Source organism: Dothidotthia symphoricarpi, assembly GCF_010015815.1.
Source record: "Dothidotthia symphoricarpi CBS 119687 unplaced genomic scaffold P153scaffold_14, whole genome shotgun sequence".
Lineage (NCBI taxonomy): Eukaryota > Fungi > Ascomycota > Dothideomycetes > Pleosporales > Dothidotthiaceae > Dothidotthia > Dothidotthia symphoricarpi.
Window position 1 is genome coordinate 395,084 of NW_022985021.1, and position 13,524 is coordinate 408,607.

A 13,524-nucleotide genomic window follows, 5' to 3' on the forward strand; every position below is an offset into this window, starting at 1 on the left:
ATCAAATGCAGATTAAAGAATTGCATTTGACGGGACGCTGCGGCCCATTGCTTGAATTAGGTGGAGTTCAAAAAAAGGGTATTAGTCATCTGAAGTTCTTCATTACCATCTTCACGTGTATGGTTGAACCTTGTGCAAGATGCGTCTCTCTCGACATCTATACGAGGTGCCTTACATCTGCGCCAGCTGTACCAGGCGCGTAGTAAACCCTGCGACCCTGTTTAATAATGCCGATGGCCCATTGCCTTTCGTCCGAAGCTTTAGCACTGCACGATGGCGACCCTTGATAACGCCTCACACATCCACGAGGTCTCATGCATCACCGTCTATACGCCATGCCTACAGCACGGCAACGACGTCTCGACAGCGTCTCCGCATCGCCATTATTGGCTCCGGTCCTGCGGGCTTCTACACAGCACACCGCCTCATAAACAAGATCCAAGATGTCATCGTCGATATGTATGAACAGCTCCCCGTGCCCTACGGCCTCGTCCGCTTTGGTGTAGCGCCCGACCACCCCGAGGTCAAGAACTGCCAGGACACGTTCGAGGAAGTCGCGCAATCTCCGCGATTCAACTACATCGGCAACGTGCGTGTTGGGACCGACATCGGGCTCTCCAAGCTGAAGCCGCATTATGATGCGATACTGTTCTCGTATGGTGCGAGTGAGGATAGGAAGCTGGGAATTCCAGGAGAGGATTTACCAGGCGTGTTTTCTGCGAGGGAGTTTGTGGGCTGGTATAATGGGCTGCCACAGTTCCAGAACTTGAAGCCGGATTTGCTGGCTGGAGACCACGCGGTTGTCATTGGGCAAGGGAACGTTGCTTTGGATGTTGCAAGGATACTTCTCACGCCTGTGGATACGCTGCGGTCTACCGACATAACCGAACAAGCTATACAAACCTTGTCTGAGAGTAGAGTCAGGTCCGTGAGGGTGGTGGGTAGGCGTGGGCCGCTGCAGGTAGGACACCCGTTACTAGCAAATACAGATTGGCTCGCTGATAGCATGCTAGGCTGCATTCACAGTCAAAGAAGCTCGCGAACTCATGAACATACCTTCCGTCGCATTCGAACCCATTAATCAGTCTTTCTACCCATCGGACGTTAAGAAGCTCCCGCGAGTACAGAAACGGATAGCAGACGTTCTGCTGAAAGGATCGAAGGCTACCGTACACGAGGCACCAAGATCATGGGCCCTAGACTTCCTCAGAGCACCAAAGGCCTTGAACGCTGAATCGAGCCATCTCTCATCCATAACCCTCACTACTCAGCAGTTCGCATCAAACGCCGACCCCTTCGACAAGGCCGCACGTGTAGTACCTACCGACGAGGAAACCACCGTCAAAGCATCCCTAGCCTTTCGCTCTGTAGGCTATAAATCCACTGCTCTCCCCGGGCTCTCAGATCTCGGCGTACCTTTCGACAAGAAGCTTGGCATCATTCCCAACGACGTCCATGGCCGTGTCATCACACCATCCGCAGGTCCTGGCGAGCTTACCGCCGGCCATCTTCACGGTCTTTACTGCGCGGGATGGGTCAAGCGCGGACCCACGGGAGTCATTGCTAGCACAATGCAAGACGCCTTCATGTCCGCGGACATCATTACGCAGGACTGGACTAACAACGTTCCGTTCCTGAATGACGAGTCTGGAGTGAGTAAGAGTACAGGACTGGGGTGGGACGGCATCAAGGACGAAGTAATGGGTAAGGGTGTCAGGCCCCTTAGCTGGGCAGACTGGAAGACAATAGACGAAGCCGAGAGAGCAAGGGGGAAGAGCAAAGGAAAGGAGAGGGAGAAGTTTGCGAGCGTGCAGGAGATGCTGAAGACGTTGGATGCTTAGCCTTTGCACTCCCCGACTAGTCACTCCGTAGGTATATAAGTATGCTTAGCCCAAGCCAGGCAGTGGCCTTGCGCAGGACGAGAGGTCGTTGCATCCTTCACATCTACTCAAAATCTCCGTCCCCCAGCAGTACCCACATCCTTAGACCCATCATCCCGATTTCATGAATCGATCAAGTCCCCCATCTCCCCAAACACCTCTCCACATCACCCCCGCCAGCAATCATCATGCCTAATTATGATACCGGCTCACCTCAGGACACCTCTCGAACTCGCCACCACACTTCCTGCACTGTCCCCCAACACACATTAGTCCGCATTTCCAACCCCTGTACTAGGAAATCAAAGATTAAAAACTCACAGCAGGCGTCCGGTGGCACACGTGTTCACGGCAAGTCTGTAGACAGCCCGTCTGGCCTGGCGTATGGCCGTTCTATCCGCGTGTGTCAATTTACGGCATCTTCGTGGATGTATATAAGAAGGGAGGGAGTGTACCTTGAAGCAAAACTCGAGCAGCGAGGTGCAGGAGTTGCAGTCTGGGACCGCTGTTGCAGCGGCGATCGCCGCGAGCGCGAGCGTAAAGACAGGGAGGGCGAGTTTCATACTGGGTTTTAGGCTGGTTGAAGGGAGGGGAGGTGTCGTCGTGTGGCTAGATTGGAAAATAGGATAGATGGCTGTACTCGAAATGAGGGTGTGGTTGTGTGACGCAGAGGAAACAAACGGAGTGCGCTAGTGTAGTTGGGATGTTGTGCGGTGAAAGGGCAGGTGCGCGTGTGCATGGATGGGCGGGTGAAGGCGGTCGGTTGGAGTGTTTGCTCGCCCGCTGATGTAGCTGTACTGTGAATGGAATTGAGGAGGGAATATGAGTCATGAATCTCCCTGCGTACTGGATAAGTCACGGGGATGTTGGAGAATGGAAGTTATCTATCTTGTCCTACACTCAAGACGGGCGGGACTTCGCTTCTGTGGGGGTACGTACACGGGAGTGGTTCTTAGATGGTCTAGTAGAACGAGCGCGCGTGATTGGTTTCTTAGTCCAATATAATTTGAGATCTGGACTGAGATAGACTTCAGTGCCCTTCTGTCGCTCTTGGAGTAAACGGTCAACAAAGACATCTACATAAAGTTTATCACCGGTAGAGGGTGTTGGTTATGTTTTTGTTAACGTCTGCTTAGAAACTTCTGGTTAGCGGATATTGGCCCACGATATTGCGAGAAATCGTGGGCATTTTGGTTGACTGAACTGCGAGTATAGGCGTGTTTGTACCGTGAAGTGGAGGTCTAGTAAACGGTGCCTGTTGCGTGATGCACCGTCAAAGATGTGTTGAATGAACGACATTGGTCACCGAGGAATTCATGTCAAGCCCTGGTATACCAAAACACACGTCCTCCACGTCGTCAAGGAGGGCTTGGATATCCTCCGTATAAGAAGCACACTGTTTGGTCTTTTTGATATGTAATTCATGCTGAATATCTTTTGTAAACACAGCCCCTCACACCCCAAGTGAACACCATCATGAACGCCCTACCCCAAGAGCTAATCGACGTCGTCTTCGCGAGCCTCCTCGAGTACGACTTCCCCATCACGTCTCGCTTCGCCATCCTCAGCACCACATCACGGTCCACCATCTTGAGCGCACGGCAGGTCCAGCGTCGGTTCTTCTCCTCCAAAACACTCCAAGCCCTGTTTGTGAGCGTGCTCGAGGACACGCCTTTCGTATGGTACGCGCACCGCATCCCGAAGCTAGAAGAGATCTCGAGATCGGCATACGCCGAGCGGATGAAGACGCTGTCGATTTGTGGCATGGATTTCGACCTAGCGGGGAACATTGTATCGATCCCCGGGAAAGGCGCACAGGTCTGGCGTGACAGGTTCGATAAAGACAGCGGGTGTTGTCTGGCGAAGTACTTTGGTGAAATTCTGCAGCGGTTCCCGCAGCTTAGGCATTTGAGGTATTACCCTATGTCGCCGAAATGTGTTGATGGGAGCTGGGCGGATAGGACGGTGAGTGTGGCGCCCAGGGCAGTAAGTATGACGCGCAGTGCAGATTTCGAACCCAGTATATCGGGGTATCCGCCGCTTGTAGAGGCTGAACGGACATGGAGAGATGCCCATGCAGAGAACGGGTGGTTGTTTAACAATGTCCTGCACGGCGCAAGTGAATCTGGCCTGCCTATCGAAAGTCTAACGATACCACTATTCGGAAACCGAGCGTTTTATTTCGCTATACCAGACGAGATATGGTCATTTTCGAAGACGATAACGCGTCTGAGTTTGACCTTGACAAGCTATGGTGCTGCACGACCACTCCCCAGATGGCTGCATGTGATGACGAATCTGGAGTTCCTGGAAATTGCACTGTCGAGGACTCCCAATGACATATGGGAGAGAAGTCCGTTTTATCATAACCACCCTCTTCTCCCCGGTGACAATGTTCGTGCCGACAATATCAAATTGCGGCTGCCAAAGGTTCGCGAGTTCCGGCTCATGTCCGACAACCAACGTAGTTTCTCAGAACATCAACTTCTCTTAACTCTGATATTGTTCCCCAATTTGAGGAGACTGGGCTTTGCTCATATCCTGATCAGCGAGGGCAGTTGGAGCGGTCTGTTGAGCCAAATAGAATCAATAAACTTGGAGCGGCTTTGGCTGCTTGATCCTCGGCACATATACACCGATGGATTTGGCGGACCAGCTGGCGACTTTTTGATGTTGAAGTACGAGGAAGACCAGTACTTGAGAAGCGCAGCGCAGGAGGTCCATTTGATTGACAGCGAGTCTTTATGGACCGCTGATGAGCCACCGCCGAAGACAAGAGATTTCGAATATCCTGGGTTTGCCATATTCGAGCAGGACTGATCGTGCTGGCGTTGCGAGACTGTTCAGAGCTGAGTAAATCTCGACAGACTGGGTGGGCGGAGGTATGGAGATAGCGCAGTATAGGTGAATCAATTGGGGTATCTCGAACAGCAAATGCCATGTCTAGTACAATTCTCACTTGAGCTATCTCTTCCTCGTTCGCTGTTTGGGAGCAGTCTGTCGCGCCCTGTTTCGGTTCGCGCGGCGGGTGACTGGCGCACTGTCTTCTTCCGATTCAGTACTAGACTCCTCTTCTTCATCGTCGTCATCTTCTTCCTCTTCTGTGGACTCTGATACGGTGGATCGTGCCTTTACATTTTTAGCAGCACTGGCAGCCGCTTTTGCGCCCTTTCCACTCTTGGCTGCGGCCCTGCTTGCTCTCGTTCCCTTTGCAGTCTTGGGTGTAGGCGTGACTTCGGCGATGCTCTCTGCCTTGTGCGACCGCACGCCATCAGGTAGGTCTTTGAGGAGGCCCATATTGGGCACGTACAGTGCCTTGTCCTCTTCAATAGACATAGTGCCCGGGGTAGAAGCTGCCGCAGACTCCTCACGGTGGAAGCGCGCATTCCACATCAGCTCGCCGAACTCGTCCTCTGGTAGTTCGAAGTCGGGGAGGTTGGTGGCTTCTTCAGGGTCGGTCGGATCGGGGTCCTCAGAGTAGGCAAAGTCGTTTTCACGTGCGTCAAGCGTCTCGAGGTCGTACAGCTGGTGCAGCTTCCTCCATATGCCGGGAATGCGCGTGTGGGGAGCGTCGTCTGCCGCGAAACCGTGGGAGCGCATGTCATTGTGTATCGAGATCATGCGAAAGTGCTTGTGCAAGCCTGGGGCGAGTCAGAAATGGTATCCTGTATAGCGCAATGGGATTGTTCTCACCTGTGGGCTTCCACTTCATCATGCTCTTGAACAGCTGCGTTTCCTGCTCATCGGCCCAAGGATCGGCGAGTACATCCTCTTGCGACTGTGAAAGACGGCCCGAGTCCTGCGGCGTCTTGGGCTGCGTGTCGCGGAGCGGAGTGGAGGCCGCGCTCGCCTTGGCCTTCTTCCGTGGCGGCATCGTAGGCGTCGGTGGGTCTGTGGTAAAGTCGAGGGTGGAATGCAGGTGATGGACGCGCTGCAGAACGATGCAGTCCAAGTGCGAGTGCAAGGATACGCGTAGGGCTGACGCGCCGGAAACTTTGGCGTCATGCCCCACCACCTCACCTCTTCCCCGGTCCGACAACTATGGAGGATGACACCCTGATAAACAATGCATTCTCAAGTGATGGCTTCTGGAAGCAGTCGGCGCTCTTCCAAGATCCGGAGGCATTCGAATCGTTCTTGTTCGCTCCCTTAGAGTTAGACAGTAGGTTTGGTCGCGTCTTTCGCGTGAACGTGCTCGGAAGCCTGACCGCGTGCAGTTCCCTCGATCAAGTTCGATCACCCATATGCCCCTAAACATGACCTCGACCACGAACTTCGCCTGCCAGACCTGGAGACGTTCGAGTTTGGGCCGCTTCCAGAGCTCGACAGCCTCGATGAGGTCAGCATCTCGACTGCGGGCCCATCTCTGGAGCCCGAGGAAGACATCTGGGAGATTGCGTTGGATCTAGGGCCAGCGAACAAGGATGTACTCTTCCACACCTGGGAGGGGTTCGAGAACAAACAGCACGTCGAGCGCCGCACGCCATACATCACCGAACACGGCCCAGAAGCTTTTGACGCGGCGCTGGCCTCCGACACGAGCAAGACCAGCATTGGAAGAGTTGTCAGAGGCGACGTGCTACTAAAATCGCTGTGGAACCTTGGCCTCGGTCGCTCGTCAATACTGTTCCAGTTCAACCCCAAGCTGAAGTCTTTCGAGCCTGCTATCTCGGATGGACGTGCGTCTGGTGTAAGCCTGCGCACCGCCCAGAGCTTGACGACCCAGTTCATCCATACGGGTAATACCTTTCTATACTTGAGGTCATTCGCTGAGCGCACGTTCAATTCGACAACACCCATTCCAGCAAGAGTGGCATTAGCTGCTTCGACGTCAAGTATACTCACCACTCTCGAGGACCATCTGGGGAGACACTCAAAGGGGATTGTGTCACTCCTCCAATTACAGCGTCTGTTCAAAAGACCTCACGAAATTCTGGCGCACGTTGCCCGCATGATCGACTCTGTTAAGTACGCAAAGACCAACGAGCAGCTGTCATCCATACTACACCACCGTATGCTAGAGATCGAAGAAGGGGATGAGCATTTGCGGAAATTGTCATGTCAGATATTGTGTCAGGTAGCTGGACCCAGTTTGGAGTTGCTCTGTGAATGGATGGGCATCAGGCAAGAGCAAGCAGCTGCGCCTGTCTCGGAGAGGGGCAGCTTTGTAGCAGTCGAGAATGGCTCACCAGATCAAGGTCCGCTAGAGTATATCTATCGGTCTGAGATGATGCCTAGATTCATATCGCCTGAGGATGGTAATACCATTTTCGAGACTGGCAGCAGTCTTCGCTTTCTAAAGACACAACACCCGCACCACCCACTGGCTAATCTGGGAAAATTCGGCGTGCAGCCTCCCAAGCTAGAGTGGAGCTTTGGCTGGAGAGACATTGAAGCAATTGCTACGAAAGCGACGGATTACGAAGAGCAGCTGCGAAAAGCAATCCTCGAATACAGTCACGGCTCGAGCACCTCTGCACAGACGTCCGCGATTTCTTCTGCTGTAGAACCTACATCCAAGGAGGAACAGGCACTAGACTTTGAGAGATACTTTGAAGAGTCCTTGCAAGAACTAGATGCGCCACCCAAAAGATTGTTCAGTCTCATTCCGGACGAGTTGCAATTGCTCATGGATCACATACTGGACAGCTCGGAAACGAGTGAGTCGTCTCAGCCTGACGAGTTCTCGCCCCCTCTATCCATCACGTCCACACTGTCTTTCCGTCCATTGATTTCAGCACAAGCAAAGCTTGTCAACGCAGCAACTCTTCGCCTGTTTTTCAGGTCACATCAGATGCGACTTCATCTCTCGTTACAGCGGCAGTATCATCTTTTTGGCGATGGCGTCTTCTCATCCCTGTTGACGACTGCTCTTTTCGATCCCGAACGAGAGAGTGCAGAACGACAAAAGGGAAAGATGCGTAGTGGTGTACATATGGGCTTGCAGTTAGGGTCGAGGAAGTCATGGCCGCCAGCCAGCTCAGAGCTCCGGCTCGCACTAAGGGGGGTGTTGAGTGAAAGTTACTACTCCTCCGCCCTCTACCAGTCCACGCAAGGGCTGGGAGACGTGCACGCGACAAGCAAGACTATCTCTGGCAGAGACAATGACGAACTTCCTGGACAACTAAACTTTGCCATCCGCAACCTGACTGAGGCACAACAAGAGAAGGTCATGGACCCAGACGCGCTCGCCGCGCTCGATTTTCTCCGCCTACAATACGTACCACCGACGCCGCTTAACCTCGTCATCACCAACACGGCGCTGGACAAATACGATGGCATCTTCAAATTCCTACTCCGCCTTTCGCGCATGCTTTTCGTTGTCGCACACCTCCCACGACAGTTCCCCGACATCGAGTCGCGCCAATTTAGGACAGAGGCGCACCACTTCGTCACGGTTCTGGCAAACTACGTGTTCCAGACGGGCATCGCCGAACACTGGAACGAGTTTGAGGCCTTTGTCCACACCCTGGAAACACGCCTCGACGACGAAGACGCAGCAGGCGAAGTCGGCACACGCGTGACGGAAGGTATTGCCTCGCTCCGCGACGCGCACGAGAAATGCCTAGACAGTATTGGGTTCTCGCTCTTGCTCCGGAAACGTCAGCGCAAAGTGATGGCGCTTGTGGAAGAGGCATTTGACTATATTCTGCTGTTTGCAAAGATGCAGAATCAGGATGTGCAGGTGGGAGAGGGCGTGAAGGGGTTGTATGCGAAGCTCAAGGGCAAGATACGGGTGTTTTTGAGTGTATGCAGAGGGTTGACGGGGAAGAAAGGGTATGGCAAGGGCAAAGGGACGGCGGAAGAGAATTCGATTGAGAGGCTGGTTGTGGGGATGGAGATGAATGGCTATTTCGGTGTGTCGTAGGTATATGTTTGAGCGGCCAATATGTGTGATCTGCCTCGACGCGGATCATCAAACTCTGGGCCCTAGCGTAGTCACGGATGATCTTCTGGAGTCACACTGGGCACATGACGTCGTGGGTCCCATGTGTTTCGTGCGAATGGGCGTCCAAGAATAGATGTTTCAGCGGCGGTGGGTGTGGCTGGCTAAGCGAATGCATGGCGCATCCACGTTTTGGCTGGGTGAGCTTGTGCATCGAGGTTGTCGTCATATCACGGGCTAGCTGAAGATGCTAGCCGCAGACCAATGGTGCGAGGGAAGATGCACGCGTCGCAAACCTGCATATCGCACGATAACAACAACACCACGCTCGCTTCCCCTCCCATTCTCCGTGCCCAGGAAGGGTATTGCGGCACTGGAAAATCGACGGGCGTGTGATCGAGTGACATGGGTCGCAGGGCGGGTCGTGATCCATCGTCGCTCGTTACTGTGCGAGTAATTCGTTTCTTGGCGACGTGCAAGGCCTATACCGTAAGTACGCAAGTAGCCGTTGGAGGTGCGTTTTTACGCTCAACGTATTTTGGGTACTTAGTGCTCGCGCTGCTGCACTGAGACTGTACAAGCAAGCCAAGGAAGTATCGACTCGTGCGCTGTCACTCGCTTTATGAAGGTTACTGGTTCTTGGTGGGTCGTCTAGAGCAAATCTGTGGAAGGCGCCGACCAAGCGAGACCCCCGGCGTACATCTGCAGACGACAAGCACGGCCTCGAGGCACGCCGTCTCCCCCTCGACCCTGGGACGCGTTTAGATGCAGCGGCGCTCGCTGGTTGAGCACGAAACCCGCGCCTCGACTTTTGCACTCGATCCCGCCAAACCGCTGGAGCATGGCGATAAGCTCGACAGCCGACCTGACGCCCTAGACACGGAAGCACCGGCCTGGACCGACTCGCAGAGCAGGAAGGAAGCAGCGAGTGCGCCTGTCCCGCGACCCTCGTCCGCAAACCGTCACACCTCCAGCACCTCTCTAGACATGTTGAGCGAAAAGACTGGGCCTGCGCCAGGCGCGTTGCCCGGGGACACACTACCAGACAGCACGGCGGATGGGCAGGAGATCAGATGGCGGCGACGGCTGCGCAACCCGTGGGCCTACTCGCCCTACACGCTGCTGACGACGCTGCTGGCCTTTGCCGCCCTCTTCCTCATGGTGCAGTCGTTCCTGACGCGCCAGCTGGACGTCAAGGGCTGCGAGATGTCGTATATGCGCCCCTCCTTCTCAAAGTACAATGACTTCGACACGGAGCACACGCGCTTCGCCAGCAAGTACTCGCTGTACCTCTACCGTGAGGGCGGCATCGACGACGATATCAGAGTACGCTCCACGCACGCTGGAGGGACCGTTGAGCTGACAAGTCGCAGGTCAAAGGTGTGCCAGTGCTCTTCATCCCCGGCAACGCTGGCAGCTACAAACAGGTGCGCCCGCTTGCCGCGGAAGCCGCATACCACTACCACAATGCGCTTCGACACGACATCGGCGCGACCAATGCGGGGAAGAGGCCTCTCGATTTCTTCTCGGTCGACTTCAACGAGGACATTACAGCATTCCATGGCCAGACATTGCTAGACCAGGCCGAATATCTCAACGACGCCATCACCTTTATCCTATCCCTATACCACACCCCGGGGCGCTCCCTCCGCGACTCGAACCTGCCGGACCCCACCTCCGTCATCATCGTTGGACATTCGATGGGAGGCATGGTAGCCCGCACCATGCTCACCATGCCCAACTACCAGGCCAACTCGATCAACACCGTCATCACCCTCGCTGCCCCTCACGCGAGGCCCCCAGTATCCTTCGACGGAGACATCGTCCGCACGTACAAGGGAGTCAACGACTACTGGCGACACGCGTACTCGCAAAAGTGGGCTGTTGACAACCCGCTGTGGCACGTCACACTGATCTCGATTGCTGGTGGAGGACTTGACACCATTGTTTCATCAGATTACGCCAGTCTCGCTTCACTTGTCCCTGAAACGCACGGTTTCACGGTGTTTACCTCTTCGATGCCAAATGTATGGACGGGCATGGACCACTTGGCCATCACATGGTGTGATCAGGAAAGAAAAAGCATCGTGCGCGCACTGTACGACGTCATCGACGTGTCGAGAGCAACACAAACGGTTCCACGCGCGCAACGAATGCGGGGCTTCAAGAAATGGTTTCTGACCGGTCTCGAAGACATCGCAGAGAAGACTCTCCCGCACGTGGAAGTCAAGACTCTGCTGACCCTCGAAGAGAGAGATGCAGTTGTTTCCCAAGGCGAGAAACTTGTACTCAGCAGCCTTGGAAAATCGAAGCAAAAGCCAAGTGCACACCTACTCCCAGTCCCGCCTCAGGATGCGCGCGAAGGCAAGAAGTTTACTCTGTTGACTAATGAGAAACTGGACTTGCTTGGCGAACATGGCAAGCTGGAGGTTCTGTTTTGCAGCGTCTCTCCGTCCCATGCTGGACAGTCGGCAATTCACTTTTCCGTAAACATGGACCTCTCTGGCGACGGCTCTAGTGCGACCAGATTGGCTTGCAAGAATGCTGCTTCAGATGTCATCCTTCTTCCTGCATCTACCCGCGCGTCGACATTTCCCTTCAAGACCGATCAGCGTCCCTTCTCCTACCTGCAGTATGATATTGCGGATCTTGCTGAACATCAGTTCGTAGCTGTCGTGGACAAGGCTGGCGAGCGCAGCACAGGATGGGTCGTCGCTGAGTTTAGCAATGCCTCTGATTCGGCTTTCAAGATCAACGTGGGCTTGCAGCGCCTTTTAACAACTGGGTTGTCTTTTCGGCTGCCCGTTCGTCGTCCGTTGGCGATGGATGTCAATGTCCCTGCTTTGCACTCTAGTCTCCTAGCATACAACATCCACATCGGCAAGCAATCGTGTGATCGGGGAGAGTTGTTCGCGCCTCTACTGCGGCAATACATTACAGATGTTTACGAAAGCAAGTTCTTCGTCAATGTCAAGGACGCCAGTATCAACCTTCATGGCGTTGCACCGTACATGCCACCCGCTCTTCACACCAAACAGCCATCAAACGGGTTGTCTCTGCAAATATGGACCGATCCTACTTGTGACAGTAGCGTAGAGGTATCTCTGAGAGTGGATATTCTGGGAAGCTTGGGAAAATTGTGGATGCGTTACCGTATCGTCTTTGCGGCTTTCCCGATCCTAGTTGTCACTCTAGTCCTGCGCCAACAATTCAGGACATATGATGAGACCGCAGTGTTTATGAGCTTTGCTGAAGGCTTGAACGAGTGCATTCGAGGATCACTCCCGCTTGCCTTCGTCGCACTGACGTTCCTATCGGTTACTCTTGCAGGGGCCCGACATCAATCTATCCAACACTGGTCACAGAGTGGAACATCCGGCAATACCACCCAGCTGTTTGAAGACGCTCGCGGCGAACTGCTCATGGGATCTGACGATACGTTCTTCTGGTTCCTAGTCCCGCTTTTCGGACTAATGTGCGTCGGCATCTGCGTCGCAATAAACTACGTCGCGCTCTTACTCACCTACCTCCTCGCAACGATCTACTCCGTCCTCAGCTCATCCACGCTCCGAAACGACGAAGGAAAGCGCACACCCTCCGACTTCGCAGTGACATCAACCCGCCAGCGCATCATCACAACACTCGTCCTCCTCTCCCTAATCTCAACCGTCATCCCCTACCACTTCGCCTACATGGTCCTCTGCCTCGTACAACTCGCCACATGCGTCCGCGCCTTCCACCTAGCACGCGCCTCGCAGCTCGACTCAAACTACAACTTCTACAACTACGCGCACTCGATCCTCATCCTGATGCTGTGGATCCTGCCCATCAACCTCCCCGTCCTGGTCGTCTGGGTCCGCAACCTCGCCGTCCACTGGCTGACGCCGTTTTCCTCGCACCACAATATCCTCTCCATCATGCCGTTTATCCTGCTCGTCGAGACACTGAGTACGGGCCGTATGGTGCCCCGTGTTCAGTCGCGCTTCTCGGTCTGTACGGGTGTGTTTCTCTTCTCGATTGCGGCGTATGCGGCGGTTTATGGCGTTACGTATGCGTATGTGCTGCACCATCTTGCTAATATTCTGTGTGCGTGGTTGGTTGCGGTGCATGTTGATGCGTCGGGGTTCTCGGCTGGTGGGATAGGCGGGTGGTTGGAGGGCGTGGGGAAGGCGAAGAAACGGCCATGACATGATAGTAGAAGTTAATTCTAATCACGATTTCTTGTGTGCTTGTTCTAATGTTGTTTCTGTGCGTTGCTTGTGTATCTGTTGAGTGATACTTCGACGTCTTTTCCTCGTGACGTCTAACTGCCACGTAGTCTTCTTGTCTCGCCTGGCTTAATCGGCACTCGATAGCGATGTGTAAGTACATGTCTTACCCACTCTTCTCCTTCCCCTTTCTAGACCGACCTCGCAAAGCAAAACTCCCCACATCCATCTAAAGCGAGTCTCAACCCTCCGGAGCAGAGCGAAAAACTCAGACCCAAACGTCTCAGCACTATGCCTAAACACGGCAGAACACGCACGTGTTTCTTTGGTAAGAAACGCTCACCTTCCTAACTGAGGGTTTTGATCAAATACCTATGACGAAGGAGGACCCGCGTTCTCCGTAGCTGGGAATATGACCTTCTCTGCTGAAACGCCGCCTCCAACACTCTGTGGTACCCGGACACTGCACTGCCCCCTATGAACCAGCTCAGCGTGGTAATATGGTAGGCAGATTGTGGAGCATACACTCACACCCAATTACTCCATGCAT

The 13,524-nt window shown here is 54.1% G+C and overlaps 6 protein-coding genes across 6 annotated transcripts; 4 read left to right on the top strand and 2 right to left on the bottom strand.

The window, feature by feature from the left end:
• Positions 1 to 140: 140 nt before the first annotated feature.
• Positions 141 to 2,191, top strand: P153DRAFT_319917 (FAD/NAD(P)-binding domain-containing protein). The gene is made up of 2 exons (XM_033665101.1): positions 141 to 961; positions 1,014 to 2,191. The coding sequence occupies exons 1-2, from the start codon at positions 458 to 460 to the stop codon at positions 1,839 to 1,841; spliced, it is 1,332 nt and encodes a 443-aa protein (XP_033521987.1). The 5' UTR covers positions 141 to 457; the 3' UTR covers positions 1,842 to 2,191.
• P153DRAFT_387341 (uncharacterized protein) lies at positions 2,190 to 2,443 on the bottom strand (the record flags this gene model as incomplete). The annotated part of the gene is made up of 2 exons (XM_033670638.1): positions 2,190 to 2,273; positions 2,336 to 2,443. The coding sequence occupies 2 exons, from the start codon at positions 2,441 to 2,443 to the stop codon at positions 2,190 to 2,192; spliced, it is 192 nt and encodes a 63-aa protein (XP_033521988.1).
• A 913-nt stretch (positions 2,444 to 3,356) lies between these two features.
• P153DRAFT_387342 (uncharacterized protein) lies at positions 3,357 to 4,700 on the top strand (the record flags this gene model as incomplete). The annotated part of the gene is made up of 1 exon (XM_033670639.1): positions 3,357 to 4,700. The coding sequence occupies one exon, from the start codon at positions 3,357 to 3,359 to the stop codon at positions 4,698 to 4,700; it is 1,344 nt and encodes a 447-aa protein (XP_033521989.1).
• Positions 4,701 to 4,844: 144 nt separating this feature from the next.
• P153DRAFT_294596 (CT20-domain-containing protein) lies at positions 4,845 to 5,754 on the bottom strand (the record flags this gene model as incomplete). Its single annotated transcript, XM_033663966.1, has 2 exons — positions 4,845 to 5,521; positions 5,574 to 5,754. The coding sequence occupies 2 exons, from the start codon at positions 5,752 to 5,754 to the stop codon at positions 4,845 to 4,847; spliced, it is 858 nt and encodes a 285-aa protein (XP_033521990.1).
• Positions 5,755 to 5,914: 160 nt separating this feature from the next.
• Positions 5,915 to 8,923, top strand: P153DRAFT_343798 (uncharacterized protein). The gene is made up of 2 exons (XM_033666021.1): positions 5,915 to 6,042; positions 6,098 to 8,923. The coding sequence occupies exons 1-2, from the start codon at positions 5,922 to 5,924 to the stop codon at positions 8,746 to 8,748; spliced, it is 2,772 nt and encodes a 923-aa protein (XP_033521991.1). The 5' UTR covers positions 5,915 to 5,921; the 3' UTR covers positions 8,749 to 8,923.
• A 160-nt stretch (positions 8,924 to 9,083) lies between these two features.
• On the top strand, positions 9,084 to 12,982 carry P153DRAFT_398207 (PGAP1-domain-containing protein). The gene is made up of 2 exons (XM_033671623.1): positions 9,084 to 10,092; positions 10,140 to 12,982. The coding sequence occupies exons 1-2, from the start codon at positions 9,532 to 9,534 to the stop codon at positions 12,951 to 12,953; spliced, it is 3,375 nt and encodes a 1,124-aa protein (XP_033521992.1). The 5' UTR covers positions 9,084 to 9,531; the 3' UTR covers positions 12,954 to 12,982.
• Positions 12,983 to 13,524: the final 542 nt, after the last annotated feature.

Coding starts and splice junctions, on each gene's coding strand:
- P153DRAFT_398207 (XM_033671623.1), top strand. CDS start 9,532: ATGCAGCGGCGCTCGCTGGTTGAGCACGAAACCCGCGCCTCGACTTTT. Junction 10,093..10,139: donor GCATCGACGACGATATCAGA/GTACGCTCCACG, acceptor GACAAGTCGCAG/GTCAAAGGTGTGCCAGTGCT.
- P153DRAFT_343798 (XM_033666021.1), top strand. CDS start 5,922: ATGGAGGATGACACCCTGATAAACAATGCATTCTCAAGTGATGGCTTC. Junction 6,043..6,097: donor CGCTCCCTTAGAGTTAGACA/GTAGGTTTGGTC, acceptor GACCGCGTGCAG/TTCCCTCGATCAAGTTCGAT.
- P153DRAFT_319917 (XM_033665101.1), top strand. CDS start 458: ATGTATGAACAGCTCCCCGTGCCCTACGGCCTCGTCCGCTTTGGTGTA. Junction 962..1,013: donor GTAGGCGTGGGCCGCTGCAG/GTAGGACACCCG, acceptor ATAGCATGCTAG/GCTGCATTCACAGTCAAAGA.